At 47.4% G+C, this 27,321-nt stretch overlaps 1 protein-coding gene across 1 annotated transcript in view; it reads left to right on the forward strand.

The window, feature by feature from the left end:
- The window catches only part of SMARCAL1 (SNF2 related chromatin remodeling annealing helicase 1), a 979,995-nt gene that overhangs the window by 475,306 nt on the left and 477,368 nt on the right, over positions 1 to 27,321 (forward strand). Inside the window, exon 7 of the mRNA XM_069616809.1 lies at positions 6,405 to 6,555. Coding sequence (XP_069472910.1) covers positions 6,405 to 6,555 — 151 coding nt within the window. The remainder of the gene's footprint in view (positions 1 to 6,404; positions 6,556 to 27,321) is intronic.

Consider the following 27,321-nt stretch of genomic DNA (forward strand, 5'->3'; position numbering starts at 1 on the left):
ATGTAGTTTACAGCTACTGGGACAAATGGGCGTACGGACCTCGGGAACAGCGAGGAAGGCTGGGACAGGAAGTGGAGAGATGGAGGAAGGAGGAGAGGAAAAGACAGGATAATAATGGGAGAGGAAAGAGTGATCGTGAAAGAATCACAAATCAAGCAGGGTTTCTGCAATGCACAAACCTCCTATCCTATTAGACCTCTACCAACTAGTTAAAGTAGGGAAAGTTAGGGATTCCTTGAGGGAGTTTAGCACAATAAGACCTTGGGTCTTCAGGTCAACATCTGATCCCATCTAGCACTTAGCATACTGTGGAAGAAACAATCACAGTATAACCTGTGGCTGAGGATGTCGGGGCTAGGGTGGATGGGCTTGTAGACCAGAGAGAGAGGGACGGCCATTGGGCCCATTAATATTTCAATAAAAACCCTTGACCAGCCTCTGATATTTGGAGTGATTTTTTTTACCATCTGTGACTTGTGGTGACATCATGGGATCCTCTAGAGCCTGATATAGACGTCCGGCATTGCCATCCAGATTCTACCCAAGAAAGCTAAGATAGACGCTGTCCAGCAAGTACCCTGACTGCTCACAAAGAAGGGCATATGTGCCTTTCTGGGTCTAGTTGTCTACTAATGCCATTTTATACCAAACTTCTCAGAAAAGCGAGACCCCTAAATGACAGACTGAGGAAAAGCCATCCCAACATTGTTTAATGGGACTGCCAAGCCCAAACTACCTTCGACCTACTCAAAGTAGCCTTGTGCAAAACCCCTATTCTAGTCATGACGTCTTTCTGTAAGAGTTCATCCTTCAAGCTGACGCCTCTACCGTTGGTTTTGGAGCAATTATGTCACAGGTGGAAGATGGAGAAGAGAAACCGATAATATCCATCAGCCACAAGTTATACCCCAGAGAGAAGAATTACCCAGTACCGGCCGACAGTGTATGCTAGTGATCGAGCATGTGCCAGTAGTCTGGATTGCCAAGAATAAAAACACAATCCTGAGAATCCTGAGGTGGTTCCTAGTATTACAGCCATTTTATTTAAAGTTGAACATAGGGCTGGCATGAAACAAAGCTAACATAGACTTTCTCTCCTGACACCCTAAGTCACTTAGCGGCCAGGGAGAGGAGGAGGAGGAAGAGGAGGACCTAGGGGAAAGGGTGAAGGTGTGTGACAAGGCCTGTACTCTGGTGGTACACCTACCATGTAGAAATCTAGAACCAGCCTAACCCCTGAGGTGGATGGTGGCCTTTGAGAGGGCCCCAATATCTTAAACATTCAGCCTCTTTGTCTGCAATTGCTTTTCCCCGGCAGGCCTGCATGGAAGTGGGTGGGGCTTAGCTCCCTATCTGTAATCTTGACTGGCTACACCACGTCTTTGATGGGGCAGACAGGCCGGATTGGCCAGGGAGAGAGAGCTAACGCAGCAAGCCTATATAAAGAGGGATCAGGAAGTGTGGGTTGTTCGGGTGAGGTCAAAGGATTAGGAGGTGGAAGACCAAGAGACCAGCAGAAGAGGGGGTAAGGAGCAGCAGAGCATGGAGGCGATTCCGGGCGATATTGAGGTATTGGCTGGTGAGTGAAAGTGGAACTTCAGTGTGCATGTTAGTGTTGCAAATGTGGTTAGAAGACTTAGTGTTATGGAGTGACTGTGAAGTGCATGATACTGAGTGGAAGACATATTCAGCAATAGTAGTGGGTGGAGGGAGTAGTAGTTGTTTGAAAGCAAGAGTAGTGGTTTGGCGTGAAGAGTAGTTGGGAGTATTATTAATTGGAAGATGGGAGTAATAATAGAGAATGAGAGATAGTGCTAGCAGAGGTGGTGACCGTAGTCAGGGGGACAGGAAGTGGAAGGAGTGAAGAGCAGCAAGTGGTGCGGAAGAAGGGGAGGGGCCGATAGGACAAGAGAGGGAGGGAAAGGGTGTGCGTGAAGTAAGAAGCCCCTCCCAGAGATATCTGGTGTGCATTCTGTGTATTCTTGTTCAAAAGCCACCCCGCATAACAACTGTGTCATGCTAAAACTGTAATTGAGATGTTAAGCTACAAAAGGCGGGGAAAACGTTTTGTGTTGGTTCATTGCTTTGTACTTAATTGTATGTTTCTGCCAATCATAAATAAAGTTTAAAACAAGAAATAAGAAGTCTGAATCACGCTGCGTATCAGCAAGGCACAAACCCCATGTTCCTTTAACCACTAACAACTGTTTAGAGTAGGGAACGTTAGAAAGTCCCTGAGGGAGTTTAGTTTGATATGGCCAAGGGCGTTAAGGTCAACATCTCAGTCCGTCTAGCACTTAGCATAATGAGAGAGAAACGATCACTATATACTAATCCGGGTCTAAGGATGTCTGTGCTAGGGAGGAGGTCCTCCTAGACAAGAAAGAGAAGGATGGCCATAGGGCCCATTATTATATTTGAATAAAACCTCTTGAAGCACCTCTGTGATCTGGAGTGGTTTTGGTTCCATCTCTGGCAGTATGGTATCCCCTAGTATTAATCAGCACACACTTGCATGCCTTTCTAGGTTTGCAGATTGATTAAAGGGAAATATATATATATATTTTTTTTTTTTGGTGTGTGGCTTGTTGTACTTAATTGTGACGAATCCCAAGGAATTGTCGCTGCTTCCAATGGGGGAGACTCTTTTCAATGGCCTCCATAACAACCCCTTCCCTTGTAGAATCATAAAATATTGCCACCCTAGCATTACTATAGCTGATTTTAATACTAGGGGATACCATACTAGTAAAAACTGGGACAAGGAATATTGGGAGTTATCCAAGTTAAGATCTTCTTCCTAGTACTGTGACGAGAAAAGAAGCATGGAACAATGAGGATCACCTTTAAGTACCACAAGAAACATTCTAGTGGTTGCTGGTTTCTGATTGGTCCATCCAGAGTAGAAATAGAGGCGAGAAACCAGTAAGTATTGTCAAGCCTTCCCTGGAGGAGCAGGTAGCAGGAATCCTGTGCTCAAACAGAAGGGGCTGTGGACTACTGCACTACCCAGAGAGAGGGGGAAACCTTGATCCCCAGCAGCCCGTGGGGAACTGAGGCAAGCTGGAGCCTCCCTCACTGGGGGAACCAAGAAGACCAGTGTACCTCCCGGAAGGGGAGAAACCTTGAGCGCCAGCACTGTGCAAGGGGCTAAAGGGAACAGGACACTCACTCACTGGAAGAGATCTGCTGGGGAGCCGTTGAAGGAAGACCACGAGAGCCCAGAAGAAGCTGCAGAAGTTTGCAAGTGTGGCAGAGGACCGGAACCCTCCCAGACCAAGAGCAAAGTTACGCGGAGGGGGCCGGGAAGGCACAGGGAGATCCCAGAGGCTTTAGTTTGGAAGGGGCGAAAGAGCATCCCAAAGAGACAGAGCGTGGCCTGGCAGGATACTGAACCAGGCCTAGTTAAGAGACATTATAAAGCTGAAAGAGGGATTTGCGAAAGGACCCATTGAAGTCTAAGGAAGCATGCAAACAAGGTGTTGAGCTACAAGACCTGTGAAAAGCCAAAGTAGAGGGGTCTGGGACCCAAAGCAGTCCCTTGCAGGAGAGTACACCAAGGCTGCCAGTTAATCTGTGCGGCAGTCTTCCAAGGCACAGTACTAGGTTGAAGGGCGAACCAGGTTGGTTGTGCCAGGAAGAGCAAATAAGGGGAAGAGAAAATATTACCTTTGACCAAGTTGGAGGAAGAAAGACTGACCTAGAGCCTGGCAGGAGAATATACCAGGCAGGCAGTGGGTGGTGAGAAGCTTGATGAACTGCATATTGCAAATACTGTGAACATTGTAACCAGGGGAAGAGAGTTATTCTGCCTGCCACTGTTTGTAAGAAACCTTGAGATGCCAAGGGAGTGAAGATGTTCTCTTGGTATTGTGAACTTTGTGGAGAGCCAGGAGAGGGCAAACCTCTTGGCATTGCAAATACTGTGACCAGAGGAAGGGAGTCATTCTCTCTGGCGTTGCCTAGAGATCTTTTGTTGGCACTTTGAACTTTTAGATTTGATTGAACCTGGAACCTTATATCAGCCTTTTTGGGGAGAACTGATACCTGAGAAGGGAGCCATTCTCGCAGGTGAGGTTCCCACGTACAATTGGACATTGTCCAGAGGAAGGGAGTCATTCCTCTGGAACAGGAAGTACCTTTTCTTTGTCTTGAGGCTACGTCCTCAAGACAAAGAAACAATTCCAACCTCCGGGATCCCTTACCCTAGACATAATTTCAGTGATGCATTCATATGAAGGAGTTTCCCAATTTCTGTAATGTTCTGTGCCACTCTGGGGCCCTCTGTATATTGCTGGTCTTTGTAGCATAAAAAGGTTTTGGTTGAAACTGATATATCATTTGAGTTCATTTCCCAAAGTTCCCTTCACTCTGAGAAATAATAAACATTGTGTTTGCTGGCCTTGGCATTCACTTTGCAGTTCAACATTCATTGGCCTCTTTATAATGATATACAATGCTTTTGTACATATAACATAGTTAAATATCAGTTGCACTGTAAAGCTTCTTTCACTGTAGGTGTTATCATCCGATGTATGTAATTATATTAAGAAAGCATTCTCTATATGTCTTTTATAAGTAAAAGTTTTCCTTCAATGCCATGTTCAAAAATGGTGTAGTTTTATAAGTTGAATGTTCTCTGCCGTTCAGCACCTGTGTAACGTGTGAAGGGTTTAAAGTAAATTACTTAAATTCAATTTGTTGTTAAATGTGGCATTTGAAAATGGTGCATATTTTATAGTTTGAATATTCTATGCCGTTCAGCACATGCGTAACATGTATAAGGTGTAAGTATAAGTGACTTGATTATGCTTGTTCCATTCGTTAAGTATTGTAATTCTCATGGGCCTTTAAATTGTTCTCATCGTGCAGAGTCTTTCGATAACATGCTTTCATTTGCCTGCAACCACTCAGTAACACAGTATTCAGTTGGCTTTCATTAGTTAATAAGTCTTTATTGCTTGTTGGTTCGTAAGAATTCTATTCGGAGACCTCGGTTAAGGTGCCTTTCAATCCATGCAACCACTCCATAACAAAGTATCCTTTCACACAGCATCAAACACTTGCATACCGGGTTTCTTTCTATCTAGAAACTCACTGATTCCTTTGATGTGCCTTCCTGCAGTGCAGATCTTCTGGCCTTATCCTCCTTGCTTCAGGGCTCCACCTCCTTACCCACAGGCACTGCTGATTCGGCTTCTGGCCCTAGTAGAACGAGAACCTTGCACAATGGAAAAAGGAGTACCCTTCCCGCACAGCTCCCCTTTCATGCATCTGTCGGTTCCACAGATCCCATGCTCACGGGCCTCTCTTCCCTGAACCATAAGCGTGTTGAACAAGAACAGCACCCTGCTGTACTACTTGTCCTCTCTGCTGCTGCAAGTTCACAGCCACTGCTCCGGTCCAAACGTCCTCCCTGACTCTCATTACGTGGGGCTTCTTATAGACCTGCAGTCCTTTAACAGACTGCAGGTGCAAGTTCATAATTAGCCCTGCATGACCATCACTAAGGCGACATGCCTGACCTCCACTGCTCTCAGCAGGCCTCTTCTTCATCTCAGTACCTAAGTGGTGAAAGTAGCTTGTCTTCACTGCTCTTAGTTTACTCTTCTTCGTCTCAGTACTTTTCCCAGTCATGTATGAAGGAGTTGAGGGAGTTGGTTTGCAATACCCCATGAAGACGGGGGTGGGGGGGGATGGGATGGGTTGGTTTGGTTTGGTAATTCTTAGGGAAAAGGGGATACCATGTCTCTCCCAAGGGTACCCCACTCCTAGTCCCCACATACCCTCCACACATGTGATACTCCCTCGCTTGTCCACCCCCAGGGTCGGGGTCCAAAAGCGATGGCCTTACTCTGGCCACATGAGAAGAGGATCCAAGGGGAGTAGAGGGGAATGCTCTCGGGTTTCTCACAGAAGACATTGCCCAGTGGTCTTCCCATCATTCAAACTTTTCATTGTATATTTATTCTCAAGGTACCATTTTGAGCCATGGTGAAAGTTTGGTATAATTGTTAAATCTTCTTTGCAATCAGGATATGTTTCCTTGAATCTTGCTCTTGCAACATCATGCACAGTACATGATCTTAAATGTAATGGAAACTAAATGAAACTAACACGGGAAAGGCAATATTACATGTCTCACTGTTATTGGGTCTTTTTGTAAATGTGGTGTATTGCGCTGTATCGGGCAGGCCTTACCGCTCTGTGGTCTCTCATTTGTAATTGTAACTTTCTTTAAGAGCTGTGAAAATGGTCTGTTGTCTGAAGAACTGGAGTTCTTGCCTACAATTGTACTTCTATGAAATATCTGCTAACAAAACATGATAAAAATAGGGGTACTGTTTTGATAGAAAATACCAAATTCTATCTTGCACAAGACACTTTACTGCTTGTGTTCACAGCTTTGCCATATCCAGGGAAGGCCGCCTGCTCCTGGCTGATGACATGGGCCTGGGAAAGACTATCCAAGCCATCTGCATTGCTGCTTACTTCCGGGATGAGTGGCCACTGTTGGTGGTAACCCCTTCTTCAGTGAGGTTTACTTGGGCCGAGGTAATACACTTTTTATGTTTGATTTCTCACCAAAGCAGGCATCTATGGAAATGTTGGCATTACATTTAGACTTAAACAAATTGGTTGCTGATGGGGACCACCAGGGCTGGACTGCCCCACCGGGATACCGGGACATCCCCCGGTGGGCCTCTGTCTTGCAGGGCCTCTTTGGTAATTAAAATTGTATTTTACACTTCAGCATGTTGGAGCTGGAGGATTGGCTCGAACCCCCAACCTTTCAGGTACAAGTCACAGCACTTATTGACTGTGCCACAGGGATTGCCTTGGAAATGACTGTACAGAAATCCATATAATGTCAATGAGAGCAAACGCCTGTTTTGAATTGACATGCCGAGATTCACAGAGAAAACAGCACAAATGAGATCATATACAGTTTATGAAAAGGAGAAGTGCTGGAATTATGATGCGCCTCAACTATGGTAATTAAAATTGTAGTTAACACGTTCAAAATGTTGGAGCTGGAGGTTTGTCTCGAACCCCCAACCTTTCAGGTCTAAGTCATAGCACTTATTGACTGTGCCACAGAGACTGCATTGAAAATGTCTGTACAGCAAGCCATATAATATGAATGAGAGCAAACGCTTGTTTTGAATTAACATGCCAAGATTCACAGACAAAACGGCACAAATGAGATCATATACAGTTTATAAAAACGAGAAGTGCTGGAAATATGATTGGGTGGTGGTTGTGGGGGCGTGTTGGGGACAATGGCATAACAGGGGTCCCTGCACCCCCCGCGGTGTGGGGGGCCCCGCAACCACATGTTCTGGAAGGGGGCCCCACTTATGTTAAAAAAAAAATGTCTACCTTTTTACATTTTCTTTTTAATTCACTCTGCATGAAGGGCAGAGTGAATACAAAAAGTCTGGTGGCTACCCCCACCCCATGACATGAAGACCCTAGGCTGGAGGCCTCCATGTCATGGGGTGGGGGAAGCCTATGACTTCAAAAATAAACTTTTGAAGTCACTCTGCCTTCATAAAGAAATTATTTCCATTATGGTTTAGTCCTTAACAGAAATAATTTCTTTATGAAGTCAGAGTGACTTCAAAAAGAAACATCGGCCTCATTACGAGCATGGCACTGCCTCCTGCGAATAGGCAATAACCGGCCCATTACAAGCTGAATGGGCCGGTGATTTCCCATTTGTGGGTGGCGGTATTGCCGGGCTCACGATCCCCCTATAGGGCAGAATGGGGGTGGGGAGCATGGTTGTGCCGGCACCGTTGTTAATTATGCTCGCTGGTGCCACACAGCCCGCCAGGTAAGACCTGGCGGGCTGTCAGGAACCTGCGAGCAGAACTCATAATGCGGCGGGACAGTATGAACGGTGCCGGTGCCCTACCGCCACCGTTCATACCGTCACCGCCATGGTCCTAATGAGGCCAAATGAATTTTTGAAGCATTATGGCTCCCCTCAACCCATGACGTGTGCATGTGTGAGTGTATGGTGAAAGAGTGCACACAAATGTATGGGTGGCTGGTTATGCGTGTGTGTGTGTGTGTACAGTGAAAGTATGTACACTTAAATGTATGGGTGGCTGCCTGGGTGTGCCTTTATGGTGAAAGTGTCCACACTTAAATGTATAGTTGACGGTGTGAGTGTATGGTGAAAGGGTGCACACAAATGTATGGGTGGCTGGGTGTGCATGTATGGTGAAAGGATGCACACTTACACTTAAATGTATGGGTGGCTGCCTGGGTGTGCCTGTATGGTGAAAGGGTGCACACTTAAATGTATGGGCAGGTGGCTGGGTGTGTGTGGCTGTGTGGTGAAAGGGAGGACACTTAAATGTACGGGTGGCTGCCTGGGTGTTCTTGTATGGTGAAAGAGTGCACTCTTAAATATATGGATGGCTGGGTGTGTGTGTATATATGGTGAATGGTGTGCGTGCTTGTGTTCAGGGGCACAACAAAACCTACATTTCAGGGAGGCTAACCCTTCAAATGTTGGGAGAGGCGCTAACTTCACGTGTGGTGGGGCGGAGAAAACGTATTTATGTGGCGGCATCTAACTTCTTTACGCATTTTAATGAAACTATTCTAGTGCAGCTTCAATGTTACAAGCAGTTAAATCTCTCCTTTAGGTCTAAAGCACCCACTTATGGACTGCTGTGAGAATGACTGGTCTCCTGTTTCCTCTCTACCCTTCCAATCACTCCCCTGGCAAGCAAGTACTAAACCCACATCGCAATTTCAATTGCTTAAAAAAATTGGTATTTGAATGCAGGTACTAACAGTGAAATGCTGTACATTAGTAATTGCTGGGCCGGGCCCTTGTTAACGGCAAAACCCAGGTGCCGTTTAACATCTGTGTCCTTTTCTGTCCAGCAACTGCTCTGTAGGTCTGCCAGGTCAAGTCAACATAGCCCACAATTTCAGTGGGGGGAGGGAGTGCTGAAACCCAGTCATCTGAATGTTGTTGCACCACTACTTGTGTTTAATGCCTTGATTAATGAATTAATTATTGGTAATCATCTTTCACCTATGCCTATTCTTCCTCATTCCAGTACTTGTGTATGAGGCACTATGCCTCATGCACAAGTACTGGGATACGGTAGAGGTACATGAAGGTAATGCCTGACTTAGCTACCTGTAATCTTCATTACTCCTAGTCCCACTCTGCCCCATCCCAGTACTTACCAGTGAGGCAAGGAGCCTCATACGTAAGCACTGGGACAAGGAAGAGGGACATGCAGGTAATTCTGGGCCAATGAGCTGATTTTGGAGGTTGGGGTAGGGGATGGGAGGGAGAAGGGATGTGTGGGGCGTGGGGTTGTTCAATAAATCATAATGGTTGCCCATGTCCATGCTATGCAGGCATGATATGTGGCATTAGTGGCTAGAGAGGCATTTTGGTGCAGCCAGTCTAGTCATTCCTCAGTTTGGTATGACTTTTTTGTAACTGGGCATTTCTGATAGAGCAGTCCTGCTAAGTGTAATTCCTGGCTAGACTGACATTTGGGTTCTGCCACTCTAGCCGTTTCTTACTGCGGCACTGTATATTTTTCTGGGCATCTGTGATAAAATGATATGTTATGATATGATAAGTCATATATAACACACCTGTACACAAGCTTTTTTAGGCACGACAAGACATGGGAAGGAAAACTGAGGGAGGACAAGACAAATGATCTTAGTAAGCCTTGTGTCATTCAGATCTTGCAAGTGTGAGAACGAGAAGTGCAAGGGGAAAGGGAGGGGCGAAGTGCAAAGGAGAGGGGAGGGGAAAACACGGCAGCAATGCTCTGAGTAAGTGCCGCCAGGGCAGCGTGTCTCTGGGTAGTGCAAGGAGAACAAGGGACTGTAGGGTTACAGTTACAGCCCCTAAATGCGTGGTAGGCCTGGAAGCAGTGCAAGGGTGACTGATCAAGAAAGAGCCTGGACTCAGTGAGACAGAGGGTAGCCAAGCAACCAGTTGGTACAGCGGACAGGTAGGTCAGCAGGGGAGGCAGAGAGAGAAAGCAGAGGAGAAGAGGAACGTTTTGAGCTGCTTCCAGAGCGTCAGGTGGTCCGGCTCAAGTTTGGGAGGGTCAGGGAGGCCATTTCAGAGGGAGGCACCTGCAGGGGAGAAGGATCTACCCCCCCACTCTCTGCCTGGAGAAGCATCTAACCCTTAGGGCTTGAGAAGGAAGGTATTTTGGCAGATAGCGTTGGATGTAGTGTGTATTCCAGCCCCAGAAAACCTTGTGGACAATGAAAAGGGTCTTGAACTTGATCCTTGCAGCCACCGAGAGCCAGTGGAGAGATTTCATGGCTGCCTTGAGGCCAAGGATAAGTCTCGCAGTCCTGTTCTGGATTAGTTGCAGAGGGCGGAGAGTAGAGGAAGGCAGATTGAGAAAGTGGCTGTTGCAGTAGTCCACCCTAGAGAGAACCAGAGCTCTGGAGACAGTGAGCTTCTGGGGGAAAGTGAAAAATGTAAGAGTCCCGTTGAGGAGGTGCAGCTGGTAGTGGGATTTCATGGCTACGTCCGAGATGTGAGGAGAGAGAGAGAGTGGAGTTGAAGATGACACCAGGAATGAGCGAGAGAGGAGAGGCTGAGGGGAGCCTGAAGGAAAGCTGAGTGTCATCCGCATAACACTGTAAATTAGAGGACAAGGTAGTGATTAGGTGGGTCAAAGGGGCCAAGTAGAGGTTGAAAAACCAGGGTGAGAGGATAAAGCCCTGGAGAACGCTACATGTAGAGAGAGGTGACAGAGTGAAAGGGACCAAGTTGGACCTGGGAAGGGCGGTCCAAGAGGAAGGAGGTCAGCCACTCCAGGGCATGATCCATGATGCCCAGGTTCTCACAGAGTCAATTGATCAGGATGGCATGGTTGACCATGTCGAAAGCAGAGGAAAGTTCCAGGATAATGAGGACAGAAGGAATGCTGGAATCAAGGTTAGAGATCAGATCTTCACAGGTGATCAGGAGAGCAGTTTCAGTGCCTCTGGCAGCTCTTAAGTCAGACTGATGGTCATGGAGACAACCAACAGATTCAGTTTGGAGTGTAAGCTGGCAGTTGGCCAGCTTTTCCAAGAGTTTGGGAGAGGGGAAAGTTCCGGTGGCAAAAGTATGTTTACAGAAATGGATCAAGGGTGTCAATGTGGTCCTTAATGGTTCTGGAGGAGCAGGCGAGCACCTGTTTCGCCGACACTTCCATAGGTGGGACTTGTCTAGAAACCTAGTCAGGTGTTAGAGAGAAAGAGGAGAAAGGAGGAGGAGAGGGAGAGATGGCCAAAGGGAGCCGAGAGAGGAAGAGGGAGAGGAAGAGGAGATAGTGGACAGGATGTCCTGAGTTTTAGCAGAGAAGCGAGAGGCCAAAGCTGTACAGAGGACCTGTTGAGGGAACAGGAGAGGTAGAAACCGCAACAGGATTGGCCAGTTCCTTGCAGATTTTAAAGAGTTTGGCTGTGTTGTTAGAGGCCGCAGAGACGCAGGCTTGAATGTGTGCTCTCTTCTTTATGAGTCTTATTACTTCAACTGGCATTTTGGTGCAACCAGTCTAGGCATGTCTTAATGTGGCCTGGCATGCTTTACTGTAATGTTATTATGTGTCTACACTGGTCTACATTGTGCAGCCAGCTGGGCATGTTTTCATTGTGGCATGGCATTTTTAAAAGTATTAATGTTCATGTACACTGTTGGTGACTTGCATGTATTGGATTGCTGTTACCCTACACAACAATACCAAACACTGTGGCTTTTTAGCCAATTTTTCTCAGAAAGTGTGCTGTATATAGCATTAAAACACATATTTATATCTTTCTCCTAGTGCAGTGTGTGGTATACCCCTTCATCAACACGTTTGTGCGTATTGTGCAAGCGTGGTAATCTAGGCCGGCCCAGCGTGTGGCGCGACCCGTGATTTGTTGCCGAGTTGGGGGGGCCCTCAGCATGGCTTGCAGGGGGGCCCCCAGACCATGTGTTACGCCACTGGTGGGGGGGGGGGCGGTAATTGGTGGGCTGCAACGTGTTACTCCCTCTTTTATGTTGTTGGTCGTCCCAGTTTTTCGTTTTGGAAATCTGGTCACCCTAATCCATCAGCAGACAGCAGAAGCAGGAGGCGACTCGAGGGAGGCTGTGGCTGAGGCTGAGGGCAGCAGCCAGACTGCCGACTGAAAGGTAAGAATTCTTTTTGCGTGCTGAGTGCCCCACTCTCCCATTGTATCTTCTGCTGAGTGTAGTTGCGCACGAGGGGCAATGTAATGCCACTGCCTGCAGGCTTAACGCGGGGTCTATCCTCATATTAAGATATGGATGTAGTGTAACTTACTGAATGGCACGTTTCACTGAAGCACTGGCTAAAAAAGGAAAAAAAAAAACTGAAATCTAAAAAACACTAATCCAAGTCAATACTTCACATAAGTGACTGGACGTTACATTTTCGAACTCTGGATGAGTGTAATTAAGGTTGAGAGTTCAATGAAGCCCCCCGACGATGCCACTGATTGATACAAGGCTGGTGTCACATGAAGAACACTTTAAACAAGACCTACTTTCCACATAGAGAAAAGTAATCAACCACACCCTTCACAAAAGAACCTACAACACAAGTACATGGAATACCCAGACCATTTACACTTAACACAAACCTAAGCACATGGGAAACATAAGTGTACAGCTGCTGTTATTCGTGGAGACATGTTAATGAGCTTGAAATATGCATAATATCTGCTTATCTTGCTTCAGCATCATTGTGGATACACCACCTCTATCCACAATGGCCAATTCACTGACACTGATTCGAATCAGGCCACCATTTGCTTGACTGGGGTATCACACCAGGTCAGATTGATCCTCGCATACATTCTTTGTTAAATGAATGGGTGCATTGCCATGTTATCCAATGTAAAATAATAGTTAAAACGTACTTGTAGGTTCATTTTTACTTGTTTGTGGTTTTCACTGATGTGCACATTTTGGCAGTGTTTTCCTGACTTAATTTTATATTGTTTGTCGGGGTTTGGTAGACAATTTCCGTGGCTCTAACTTGCAATCCACACAGCCACGTGTTGTAGTGGTGTCCTTGAGTTGTTAGAGTTATTGAAAGAGGTTCCGCAGTCCGCAGAGCACATTTTGAAATGGAGCAGAGGAGAGCCACAGCTGTCAGAAGGGAGTGTCAAAGTCAGCTCCTTGAAGGAGCACACGCCTGTTCATGCCAAGGTCGCAGTGGGGACGGCAGATAGACTCGGATTAGTATTTTGGGTAACACTGCTGAGTGACCATCACTTGCTAGTTCTTCTCTGGTACTTTTACCTCCTTCTTTCCTCTCCTCTCCAGGCTTACCTGCCCTCCTCTCTTCTGGATCCTTCCCATGCCCCCACAGTCTATTTTCTAGAGCCAACAGTAAAATGTACCAACTTGGTCCAGTGAAACTAGGGCACGTGGGTGCAACTGGCCATGAGGGTGTGGTGTCCGTGTATTCCTGAAGTCTGTGAATATCACCAGTCATATCATATGCACTTGCTAAGTGTGTTTCCGAAATGCACATTTTGCAAATTATATGGGAGGAGTGTATTTCCACTGTGTGCATGGTGCAAATCACGGGAGGCGCGCCCCCTGCGTGTATATTTTGCAATTCATGCGTTGGCATCACATAACTGAGTAATGGATGGGCATTAGCATTACACAGTGTCCCAAAGTCTGTTTATTACGCAATGGGAATGATTCATCACAAAACGTTTTTTAATGGGTACAGGCCAAAATTCTTCTTGGCCCTTGAACATAGTATGTATGCAGTGGATGCACTTTACACATTTGGTTACGTTTCCTGTACCAATGACCTACTCAGTGTCCCTACATCTTTCTTTCCACAGTGTGATCTCTTTGACCAATCCTTGCACAGTGAGGATTGCATAATTGCACTTTAGTTTCCCTCCCATGCACTTTGCATTGCGTGCCCTGAGGCAGGCCTTTGTGCACATTGTCTGCCTGTTCTTTGCACACTGCGCTGTCACACAAACTTTGCCTGCTGTGTTTCAAATCCAGGGACCTGTCTAATGCACGTGCCCAGTGCCCTGCCTCTGCAGCACATCCACAAAGCCTGGTGGGAATTAATAGCACAGAAGCTCCCCCAAACACCCTCAGGAGCTGTCTGGGGCACCAAGCCTAAATCACGTCATGTGTGGTTGTGCACTGTGGATTGTGGGCAAACAGGCGTGGCACTGGCCCTTGGCCTGCCTGCCTCTAGGGTACAATGTGTTCACGCAGCTGTCCTGCTGTGTACATAGCACCTACTGCCATGCATACCCCACAACACAGAGTTATTAGTGGCCTGTGCACATGACTCCTACAAGCGTGCACACACAGCGTCACTAGGAACACCCCAGGACTCTGTTTACATCCCTTCATACCCAGACCCCATGCAAGCAGTCCCACACCTCTATGCATGTCTACTACCTCCCTTCACCCACAAGAGCACTTACATGTGTGCATAGCTCCTACATTCATACAGATCACTTGAGAGCTCTCTCTCATGCCTGTGAACATAGCACCTACCTCTATAAAGACACACGGCCATTGAGAGCGTTCTCAGGGGAGCACACATAGCGCTTACCTCCCTACTAACCCAGGGCTATTGAGAGTGCTCTCAGACGCCTAGACATAGCCCCCATCACCCTGTACACATGTTACTGTTGTATGAGTGCTCTCAGGGGTCTGTACACACAGCCTCTACCTCTGTGCACACCCTGTGCTATTGATAGCACTCTCAGAAGCCTTTACACATAGCTCCTATCCCCTGCACACGTTAACCCATTGAGAGGACCCTCAGAATCATGTTCACATAGTTCCAATCTGTTTGCACACATTGGGGCACAGAAAGCATGTGGAGGGACAAGTGTACAGAGTTTTCATCTTCCCTCACAAAGCCAGTTAGAGTGAGAGCAAATAGCAGATCCAATGAAAATCTTCACAGAATGTGACTAGTGGCTACCACACACCCTGGGGGCCTACATCTGCCAGAGCCCAGGGCTAGGCTTGGAGAGGGCATGGGGGACAACCGTGCCATGGTCAGGGGCCCCAGAAGCACTAAGCAGTTGGCATTGATTTCACGGTGCCCATTTTCCCTAACAGCCTCAGCTCGTATTTGCCTACCTGTGCTTTGGCCCAACAAAGGACCCAAGCTACGAGTCAGTTAACACAGAACCAGAGGAAGGTCCGGGGGAAGACAACACCGGACTCATTCATGGCCTGGGGATTGACCCTAGCCCTTTTAAAGTGCCTAGAAATACCCTTCAGTTGGCACCATCTTGGAAGCAGGGGAGGGCAGGTGTTCCTTCTTCCTGTTAATTTCAATCTCCTACTCTTAATAATAGCAGGTTTCCTAACACCCTTTTGGTGCGGGACCGGGTGTCTCGTGGCATGTCTAATGCACAGTGTGTTGGGCACACGCGCTATGCTCGCTCGTTCAGCAAAATATTGGGCCACTTTGACAACATTTTCCAGGGCCTCTTTTGGTTCCCAGTCCGGCCCTGGGGACCACTGTATAGATTAAGTATCAATTCTGTGTGGGGCAGTTCTGCATCAAGTGGCAAAGTCCCTGCTTTATCTTCGACCGTTTCTGGCACTGTTAATGAATTGTAAAATGCAATACATAAAACCAAAGTATCCTGATATGTATCTGTTTATTAACCGCACAACAATCCTACTCACTTAGCTAGTCGTTCACGCTACACAAGTAATGTCGCATAAGGCAATACCTTGTGAAAGACCGGGCACATATTCAGAGGAGCCAATATGACGAGCCAGTGTCATTTATAACTTGAAAAACACAAGTTTGACTCTTTGACTGGTGGGAGATTGAGATACCTACCTTGGAGTTTAAACAGCCTCCCAACCAAAGATTGGTTTCAAAATGTATCTGTATCCTGGTCTTTCTTATGAGCCCTTAGCGAAGAATTGCTGATTAGCCTGGAGTGAATCTCTCACTGGCACACAAACGAGCAGAATGAGAACACAGCAACATGTAGATCAAGTCCTAATTTTACTGAAAGTGTAGAAACAATTTAAGGACAGAAGCCACAAGAATAATAGTCATGCACATTCTAACAACGTAGCAAAACGCATGTATTCTGGACAAACGGTAGCAGAGTTATTGCAGTTCTTAATTTAGGCCTAGGATTACAGCACTATTACTGTGCCTACGTTTGAAGTTCCAGCAAAGGATATAGCACTCTCCGTTTAGAGAGTTTATGTTGATCCAAGACATGGGCAAACCAGAAGTCATTTTGTCTCCAATGCACTTCGTGGTACAAGACTAGCCTTCACAGAGAATCCGATTTCCAAGTGTTGGTCTGGGAATGGATGGAGACGGTGCACATCAACAAGAGCTTTTTTGGTGAAATAAATAAAATAGGACCTTTTTTTATCGGGGTATAGCACTGAGGTCAGGCCAGCAAGAATGTGAGCTTAGGCAGTGTTTTTGCTGATGTTATCATTGATCTTGTCAGGGTTTTGGAAGTGGTGAGACTTTTGACGCAATGTCCTTTCTTGGCAGGGTTGGATGGGTGGCAGCTAAACTTGGTCCACGTTCTCAGGAAGTTGGGTGGGGTTGTCCTTAGCTAGAGCTGGAACTTGTAGTTCTCACAAAACTGCATTGGGGGGTGCTCCAGCGTGCTGAGGCTTAATGAGGGTAATGCCCGCTGGGAGGGTTCTGTGTGTTCTCATGGTGCTACCAGGCATACAGATAGCCCCTCAATGCCAGGGAGTGTAGGATCTGAAACCGTAAAGCTCTTACCAGCCTGTGGTGATGCAATAATCGCGCCAGACCCTGCTTCACCAAAGTGCTACCACTACCCTAAGACATGGGGGTAAAATGTGGTGCTCTTTAGCAGACTGGTGCATTAGGTTATATATGGGTGCTGTCTTTGGTGCAACATCTCCTATGACCTTTTCTTGTTAAAGGTATTTGTCTAGTTTTAGTGGGCATCAATTTGAAGCCAGCCTGGGCATTTCTGGACTCACTCACTGGCGTAACAGGGGCCCCTGCAGCCCCCGTGGTGCGGGGGGCCCCGCCAGAACATGTCCTGGGAGGAGGCCCCACTTGTAGAAAAAAAAAGAAAAATATATTTTTTCCCCCAGCATTTCTTTATCTTTTTGAATTCACTCTGCATTTATAAAGAAATTATTTCTGTAACAGAAATTATTTCTTTATGAAGGCAGAGTGACTACAAAAAGAAACTTTATTTTTGAAGTCTGAGGGCTGTGCCCTCCACATGGCATGGAAGACCCTAGGATGGAGGCCTCCATGTCATAGGGCCGGGGGAGCCCTATGACTTCAAAAAGAAATAGTTTATTTTTGAAGTCACTCTTCCTTCACAAAGAAATTATTTCCGTTATGGTTCGGTCCTTAACGGAAATAATTTCTTTATGAAGTCAGAGTGACTTCAAAAATAAATGATGGGCCTCATTATGGGTTTGGCGGTAACCGTGCCGATGCTACCAGCAGGTTGCCGCCGGACCCATAATGATTTACCAGTGCCCGAATTCCCTGTAACACCAGGGGATTACAACCCTGGCTGTCTGGGAATTCATGCGCCGGCAAATGATAAGTCCCCATTTCCAAAAAGTCCTATCGGACTCTATGGCAATGGGGACCACAAAAGCACTGGCACTGTTAATAACGGTGCCAGTGCTTCCGTGAAGACTAAGCTGGCGGGTGCTGTTCTGCCCGGCAGGTTTTACCTGCGGGCAGGACGGCGACTGCCCGCAGAGAAGTGTTAGGGCTCCCCTCAACCCCATGACGTGTGCGTGTGTGCCTGTATGGTGAAAGGGGGCACACTTGATTTGTATTTGTATTTTATTTATTTGTAAAGCGCACCAAGCCCAAGGGCATCCGGGCGCATGATTTAGGTTACAGGTATGTTACAGGGTATATACAACAATATAACAAGGGGAGGGAATAAAGGCAATTATTATGATAAAGAATGCAATTTTTTGAAAAATATACAATTATATACAATTATACAATTACTATACATAATAACGATCATGCAGAGCAGCTAGCAGATTTGCGCATGTGTAGCAGAGTGCCAGTGGATGCTAGTAATCAGACTGCTCCTGGGCTGCCAGCCAGGCTTTGGCTTTGCTCTTGAAGGCCAGGAAGGATGGTTCTGCTCTAAGTGGATTGGGAAGGGAGTTCCAAAGTTTCGCAGCCATGGCAGGGAAACTGCTCCCGCCAGATCTCTGGAGGTTGAAGTGGGGGATGGAGAGGCAGTTGGTTTGGGCACTTCTGAGTGGTCTTGAGGAGGTGTGTAGAGAGAATCTGCTGGCCAGGTAACTATGTGCTTGTAGCGAGAGGCTTTTGTGTGTTAGTGATAGTGCTTTGAGAGAAACTCTTTGGGAGACTGATAGCCAATGGAGAGTCCGTCTGGTGTCTGAGATGTGGAGGTTCCTGGGGATGTTAAGTGGCGCTCTGATGACATTATTTTGAATGATCTGTAGTTTGCTGATGTTGCATTGGTTAGTGCCCAGGTAGAGGGCGTTACAATAGTCGATCTTCGACAGGACCAGGGTCCTGGCTAAGGTAGTACAGTTGGCTGGTGATAGGAATGGGCGACATGCAGTGATGAGCTTGCATGTGTATGATGCTGCAAAGGAGACGACGTTAACCTGTCTCGAGAGTGATAAGGTGGCGTCAAGATAGATACCAAGTGTTTTAGTATCTTTGGCCACTTTGATGGTATTGCCATCAATTATGAATGATTTGAAGGACGGGTCTAGCTTGCTAAGTCTTTGGTGAGAGCCTAGGATGAGAACCTCCGTCTTTTCATCGTTCAGGCACAATTCATACTGCGCCATCCAGGCCTGGATGACTTGATAGATGGAGTTGATGGCTAGAGTGTCAGTTTTGTGGTCACCTGTGATGGGGATGGGGATGAGTATCTGGGTGTCGTCGGTGTAATTGGTATATGTGACACCCAGATAGTCCAAAATATCAAAGAGTGGTTTCGTGAACACATTGTAGAGTGTCGGGGAAACACACGAACCTTGAGGGACCCCGCAGGTGACAGGCACGGGATCCGCCATGGTGGTGGGCGAAAAGACTCTCATGGATCTGTTTTCCAGAAAGGAAGTGATCCAGGCCGTGGCTTTGTCTGAGAAGTTGGCGGCAGTTTTAAGGTGACGGCAGAGGATTTGGTGATTTACTAAATCGAAGGCTGCAGAGAGATCTAAAAGGAGTAGTAGGGCAAGCTTGCCCTGCTCTTTTAGGTCTTCGATCTGAGTTTTTAGATCTAGAAGGGCAGTTTCCGTACCATACCGCGGGCGGAAGCCTAATTGTCTCAGTCCCAGGAGATTATTGGTTTCCAGGTAGTCCTGGATCTGCAAGTATGCAGCGCGATCAAGAATCTTTAAGAGGAAGGGGACTGTTGTAATGGGTCTGAAGTTAGTGGGTATATTAGCATCCAAGGTGGGTTTTTTGAGGAGGGGAATGACCCAGGCATCCTTGAGGTTATCGAGGACAATCCCAGTACTGAAAGAAGAATTTATGAGTGTGGTGATGAAAGGAGCTAAACTGTGCAATGCTTCTTTAATAATGGTGGGAGGACATAAGTCGCCCTGACAATTGGACGGTTTGAGGTTATTAATGATGTGCTCAACATCAGTAGTGGATAAGGGAGAGAAGGAGAATGGTTTTAGGGTATCACGGTAGGTGCTAGCACTGGTCTGATAGATTTTGTGCTGCACGCTAGTCTTCAGGCTGTTTTTTTTGTCATTGATTTTGTTTTGAAGAGTGGTAATTTTGCCAAGGAGGCCTTTTGAATGTTAGTACACCAGGTACTGTCTTTGGAACAGGTGTCAGGAGGGGTTGCAGGTGACTCCAGTTCCTTTAAGATTTTAAATAACTCCTTTGTGTTTGACTGTGCTTGTTCGATGCGTTGGTTATACTCCTCTCTTTTGGCCTGGAGTATGGCCTCTTTGTAATTTAGAGTGGCAAGAATAACGCTAGATTTGTTAGTATCAGTAGGGTTACTTTTCCAACGTGATTCAAGGTTTCTTTTTTCTTTGCGCAGGATTCTTAGCTGTGGCGTGTACCAGGAGTTGAGGTGGGCTCAGGGTCTAGGTTTACGAAGTTTGGACGGGGCAATGAGGTCAAGGGCTTTTAGCATGATCTGATTGTAGGTGTCTACAAGGGCTGTAGGGTCAGAACATGAGCGGGAGAGATTGTTGAGAGCAGGAAGGATAAGTGGAAGTAATTTGGCGCAGGTTATGTTGCGCTTGTTTCTTGTGGCGGTGGCAGGTGTGATATCAGTGGTGGTGTGGATCATTTTGGTAGGGATACTTAAATGTATAGGTGGCTGCCTGTGAGTGTATGGTGAAAGGGTGCACACTTAAATGTATGGGTGGGTGCCTGGGTGTGTGTGCCTGTATGGTGAAAAGGTGCACACGTAAATGTATGGGTGGCTGCCTGGGTGTGCCTGTATGGTGAAAGGATGCACACTTAAATGTATGGATGGCTGCCTTGGTGTGCCAGTATGGTGAAAGGATGCACACTTAAATGTATGGATGGCTGGGTGTGCGTGTGTGTATATATTGAATGGTGTGTGTGCTTGCGTTCAGGGGTGCAACAAAACCCAGGCTAACCCTTCAAATGTTGGGAGAGGCGCTAACTTCATGGACGGTGGGGGAGGGACAAACTTATTTGTTTGGGGCTTCTGATTTCTTTACATGTTTTAATGAGACTATTCTAGTGCAGCTTCAATGTTACAAGCAGTTAACTATCTCCTTTAAGGTTGAAAGCATCCACTTATGGACTGCTGTGAGAATGAGTGGTCTCCTGTTCCCTCTCTACCCTTCCAATCACCCCCCTGGCATGCAAGTATTAAACCCACATCACGATTTCAATTGCCTAAAAAATTTGGCATTTGAATGCAGGTACAAACAGTGAAATGCTTTATGTAAGTAATTGCCGGGTTCTTGTTAACAGCGAAACCCAGGTGCCGTTTAACACCTGTGTCCTGCTCTGTCTGGCAACTGCTCTGAAGGTTAGACAGGTCGAGTCTACATAGCCCACAATTTCAGGGGTGGGGGGAGGCGTGGGGGGCGTGCTGAATTCCAGTCATCTCAATGGTGTTGCACCAATACTTGTGTTTAATGCCTGGATTACTTATTGGTAATCTTCATTACTCCTAGCCCTATTCTTCCTCGTCCCAGTGTGTGAGACAGTACTTGTGTATAAGGCACTCTGCCTCATACACAAGTACTGGGATGAGGTAGAGGTACATGGAGGCAATGCCTGACTTAGCTACCTGTAATCTTCATTACTCCTAGTCCCACTCTTCCTCATCCCAGTACTTACCTATGAGGCAAGGAGCCTCAACCGTAAACTCTGGGGCAAGGAAGAGGGACTTGGAGGTAATTCTGGGCCAAGGAGCTGTGTTTGGGGGTTGGGGTGGGAGGGAGAGTGGATGTGTGGGGGGGCAGGATTGTACGACAAATAATAATGGCTGTCCATGTCTATGCTAAGCAGGCATGATATGTGGTATTAGTGGCTACAGAGGCATTTTGGTGCAGCCAGTCTAGTCATTCCTCAGTTTGGTAAGATTTTTTTTTTTAACTGGGCATTTCTGATAAAGCAGTCCTGCTAAGTGAATTAACTGGCTAGACTGCCATTTGGGTGCTGCCAGTCTAGCCGTTTCTTTCTGCGGCATTGTATATTTTTCTGGGCATCTGTGATCAAATTATATGATATAAGTCATTTATAATGCGCCTGCACACAAGTGTTTCTAGGCATGACAAGACAAGGGAGGGAAGATAGAGGGAGGACAAGACAAACGATCTTACTAGGCCTTGTGTCATTCAGATCGTGCAAGTGCGAGAACGAGAGGGGGGAAGTGCAAGGGAGAGGGGAGGGAGAAACAGGGCAGCAGTGCTCTGAGTAAGTGCAGCCAGCGCAGCGTGGCTCTGGGTAGTGCAAGGAGAACAAGGGACTGTCGGGTTACAATTACAGCCCCTAAGTGCATGGTGGGCCCAGAGACAGTGCAAGGGTGACTGATCAAGAAAGAGCCTTGTACCTAGTTAGAATCTGAGGGTAGCCAAGCAACCAGTCGGTACAGCAGACAGGTAGGTCAGCAGGGGAGGGAGAGTGAGAAAGCAGAAGAGAAGAGGAACGTTTTGAGCTGCTTCCGGAACTTCAGGTGGTCTGGCTCAAATTTGAGGGGGCCAGGGAGGCTATTCCAGAGGGAGGCACCTGCAGAGGAGAGAGATCTACCCCCACTCTCTGCCTGGAGAAGCGTCTAACCGTTAGAGAGTTGTGGGTAGCTGAGCAAAGGGCTCGGAAAGGAAAAACATTTGGAAGAGAGTGTTGGATGTAGTGCGGACCCCGGGCCCAGAAAGCCTTGTGGACAATGCAAAGGGTCTTGAACTTGATACTTGCAGCAACTGTGAGCGAGTGGAGAGATTCCAGGGCTGGAGAGATATGATCCCTGGGCTTGAGGCCAAGGATAAGTCTTACAGTCCTGTTCTGGATTAGTTGCAGAGGCTGGAGAGTAGAGGAAGGCAGATTGAGAAAGAGGCTGTTGCAGTAGTCCAGCCTAGAGAGAACCAGGGCTCTGGAGACAGTGAGCTTCTGGGGGAAAGTGAGAAAGGGAAGAGTCCCTTTGAGGAGGAGCAGCTGGTAGTAGGACTTCTTGACGACGTCCGAGATGTGAGGAGAGAAAGAGACAGTGGAGTCAAAAGATGAGACCAGGGTTGTTTGCCTCACAGGAAGGCAAAAGAAGAGGGCCTAAGGCGGGCTGCCAGAGTGAGAGAGGGAAAGCAGGGGCAGGAGTCCAAATGAGAAAGATCTCCATCTTACTGACATTAAGGCAGAGATCGTTGGAGGCACACCAATCCTGAATCGCGAATAGACAGTCGGGAATGAGCGAGAGAGGAGAGGAGTCTGAGGGGAGCCTGAAGGAAAGCAGAGTGTCATCCGCATAACACTGAAAGTTAGAGGGGAATGTAAAGATCTGGTGGGCCAAAGGGGCCACGCAGAGGTTGAAAAACCAGAGTGAGAGGATGGAGCGAAGAGAAGGGGACCAAGTTGGACCTGGGAAGGCCAGTCCAAGAGGAAGGAGGTCAGCCACTCAAGGGCCTGATCCGTGATGCCCAGGTTCTCATGGAGTCGATTGATCAGGATGGCATGATTGACTGTGTCGAAAGCAGAGGAAAGATCAAGGAGGATAAAAGCAGAAAGAATGCTGGAATCAAGTTTAGAGAGCAGATCTTCACAGGTGTTCAGGACAGCAGTTTCCGTGCCTCTGGCAGCTCTGACGCCAGACTGATGGTCATGGAGACAACCAACAGATTCCGTGTGGAGAGTAAGCTGGGAGATGGGCAGCTTTTCCAACAGTTTGCCCAGGAAAGGGGTGATGGAGATTGGGCGATAGTTTGCCGGGCAGGTAGGATCGGCAGACGTCTTCTTGACGAGTGGGTGCTTAAGGGAGTGCTTAACTGAAGAGGGGAGCATTCCAGTGGCGATGGTGATTACAGAAATTGGTCAAAGCTGGAGCAAGGGTGTTAGTATGGTTCTTGATGGTTCTTGTGTAGCAGGAGAGCACCTGTTTTTATGAAACTTTCATAGATCGGACTTGTCTAGAAACCTCGTCAGGTGTTGTCAGAGAGAAAGAGGAAATTGACAAGGGGGGTCCTGGGAGTCCCTCTGCCAGACATTAGTCCTGGTTACGAGGGACTTACCCAGAGTCTTTAGCTCACTATCTTTCACAGAGAAGAAATATCCTAAACATATCAGTCTTTGTCCTGCCCTGGGGCAGTCCAGCACCGAAATGCTAGGCAATTCTCCTCTGAACAAGAGTACCAACAGCATCCCCCAGACACGTGTATAAACATATTTATATCTTTCTCATAGTGCAGTGTGCAGTAAATCCCTTCAGCAGCACGTTTGTGCGTATTGCACATGTGTGATAATCTAGGCCAGCCCAGAGTGTGGCACGACCCTTGATTTGTTGCTGAGTTGAGGGGGGGCCCCCTCAGCATGGCTCACAGGGGGGCCCCCACAAGTTGTGTTACGCCACTGTATGTTTTAATATAATATACAGTGCACTTTCTGAGCAAAATTGGCTAAAGATCCAGAGTGTTTGCAATTCTTTTGTAGGGTAACACCAATCCAATAGAGGCAAGTCACCAACAGTGCACAGGAACATTAATGCTTTGCTATAAAAAATGCCATGCCACAATGAAAACATGTCCAACTGGCTGCACAATGCAGACGAGTGTAGACCCGTAATAACAATATAGTAAAGCTTGCCAGGCCACATTTAGACCTACCTAGACTGGTTGCACCAAAATGCCAGTCGAAGCAATAACACTCATCAAGAACAGAACACACATTCAAGCCTGTGTCTCTGTGGCCTCTAACAAGACGGCCAAACTCTTTAAAATCTGAAAGGTACTGGTCAATCCTGTTGCAGTCTTTACCTCTCCTGTTCCCTCCCAGGCCCCCTGTATGGCTCTGTCATCTCATTTCTCAGCTAAAACCAGGACATCCTGTGCTCCGTCTCCTCTTCCTCTCCATCTTCCTCTCTTGGCCACCTCTACCTCTTTTCCTCCTTTCTCCTCTTTCTCTCTGACAACACCTGACGAGGTTTCTAGACAAGTCCGATCTATGAAAGTTTCATAAAAACAGGTGCTCTCCTGCTACACAAGAACCATCAAGAACCATATTAACACCCTTGCCCCAGCCTTGACCAATTTCTGTAATCACTATTGCCACTGGAATGTTCCCCTCTCCAGTTAAGCACTCCCTTATGCACCCACTCCTCAAGAAGACGTCTGCCGATCCTACCTGCCCGGCAAACTATCGCCCAATCTCCATCACCCCTTTCCTGGGCAAACTGTTGGAAAAGCTGGCCATCTCCCAGCTTACTCTCCACACGGAATCTGTTGGTTGTCTCCATGACCATCAGTCTGGCGTCAGAGCTGCCAGAGGCACGGAAACTGCTGTCCTGAACACCTGTGAAGATCTGCCCTCTAAACTTGATTCCAGCATTCTTTCTGCCTTTATCCTCCTTGATCTTTCCTCTGCTTTCGACAAAGTCAACCATGCCATCCTGATTAATCCTGATCAATCGACTCCATGAGAACCTGGGCATCACGGATCAGGCCCTTGAGTGGCTGACCTTCCTCTTGGACTGGCCTTCCCAGGTCCAACTTGGTCCCCTTCTCTTCGCTTCATCCTCTCACTCTGGTTTTTCAACCTCTACGTGGCCCCTTTGGCCCACCAGATCTTTACATTCTCCTCTAACTTTCAGTGTTATGCGGATGACACTCTGCTTTCCTTCAGGCTCCCCTCAGACTCCTCTCCTCTCTCGCTCATTCCCGATTGTCTATCCGCGATTCAGGATTGGTGTGCCTCCAACGATCTCTGCCAGTAAGATGGAGATCTTTCTCATTTGGACTCCTGCCCCTGCTTTCCCTCTCTGACTCTGGCTGCCCGCCTTGTGCCTTCTTCTTTTGCCTTCCTGTGAGGCAAACAACCCTGGTGTCATCTTTTGACTCCTGTCTCTTTCTCTCCTCACATCTCGGACGTCGTCAAGAAGTCCTCCTACCAGCTGCTCCTCCTCAAAGGGACTCTTCCCTTTCTCACTTTCCCCCAGAAGCTCACTGTCTCCAGAGCCCTGGTTCTCTCTCGGTTGGACTACTGTAACAGCCTCTTTCTCAATCTGCCTTCGTCTACTCTCTAGCCTCTGCAACTAATCCAGAACAGGACTGTAAGACTTATCCTTGGCCTCAAGCCCAGGGATCGTATCTCTCCAGCCCTGGAATCTCTCCACTGGCTCACAGTTGCTGCAAGTATCAAGTTCAAGACCCTTTGCATTGTCCACAAGGCTTTCTGGGCCCGGGGTCCGCACTACATCCAACACTCTCTTCCAAATGTTTTTCCTTCTCAAGCCCTTTGCTCAGCTACCCACAACTCTCTAACGGTTAGACGCTTCTCCAGGCAGAGAGTGGGGGTAGATCTCTCTCCTCTGCAGGTGCCTCCCTCTGGAATAGCCTCCCTGGCCCCCTCAAATTTGAGCCAGACCACCTGAAGTTCCGGAAGCAGCTCAAAACTTTCCTCTTCTCTTCTGCTTTCTCTCTCTCCCTCCCCTGCTGACCTACCTGTCTGCTGTACCGACTGGTTGCTTGGCTACCCTCAGATTCTAACTAGGTACAAGGCTCTTTCTTGATCAGTCACCCTTGCACTGTCTCTGGGCCCACCATGCACTTAGGGGCTGTAACTGTAACCCTACAGTCCCTTGTTCTCCTTGCACTACCCAGAGCCATGCTGAGCTGGCTGCACTTAGAGCATTGCTGCCCTGTTTCTCCCTCCCCTCTCCCTTGCACCCCCCCCTCCCTTTCCCCTTCTCGTTCTTGCACTTGCACGATCTGAATGACACAAGGCCTAGTAAGATCGTTTGTCTTGTCCTTCCTCTATCTTCCCTCCCTTGTCTTGTCACGCCTAGAAACACTTGTGTGCAGGCGCATTATAAATGACTTATATCATATAATTTGATCACAGATGCCCAGAAAAATATACAATGCTGCAGAAAGAAACAGCTAGACTGGCAGCACCGAAATGGCAGTCTAGCCAGTTAATTCACTTAGCAGGACTGCTTTATCAGAAAAGTCCAGTTAAAAAAAAATCTTACCAAACTGAGGAATGACTAGACTGGCTGCACCAAAATGTCTCTGTAGCCACTAATACCACATATCATGCCTGCTTAGCCTGGACATGGACAGCCATTATTATTTGTCGTACAATCCTGCCCCTCCCACCCCAACCTCCAAAATCAGCTCCTTGGCCCAGAATTACCTCCACGTCCTTCTTCCTTGCCCCAGAGCTTACGGTTGAGGCTCCTTGCCTCATAGGTAAGTACTGGGATGAGGAAGAATGGGACTAGGAGCAATGAAGATTACAGGTAGCTAAGTCAGGCATTGCCTCCATGTACCTCTACCTCATCCCAGTACTTGTGTATGAGGCAGAGGGCCTTATACACAAGTACTGTCTCATACACACTGGGACGAGGAAGAATAGGGCTAGGAGTAATGAAGATTACCAATAAGTAATCCAGGCATTAAACACAAGTATTGGTGCAACACCATTGAGATGACTGGAATTCAGCACGCCCCCCACAGCCCCCCACCCCTGAAATTGTGGGCTATGTAGACTCGACCTGTCTAACCTTCAGAGCAGTTGCCAGACAGAGCAGGACGCAGGTGTTAAACGGCACCTGGGTTTCGCTGTTAACAAGATCCCGGCAATTACTTACATAAAGCAT

The sequence above is a fragment of the Ambystoma mexicanum genome, chromosome 9 (assembly GCF_040938575.1).
Source record: "Ambystoma mexicanum isolate Mex_15411 chromosome 9, UKY_AmexF1_1, whole genome shotgun sequence".
Classification (NCBI taxonomy): Eukaryota; Metazoa; Chordata; class Amphibia; order Caudata; family Ambystomatidae; genus Ambystoma; species Ambystoma mexicanum.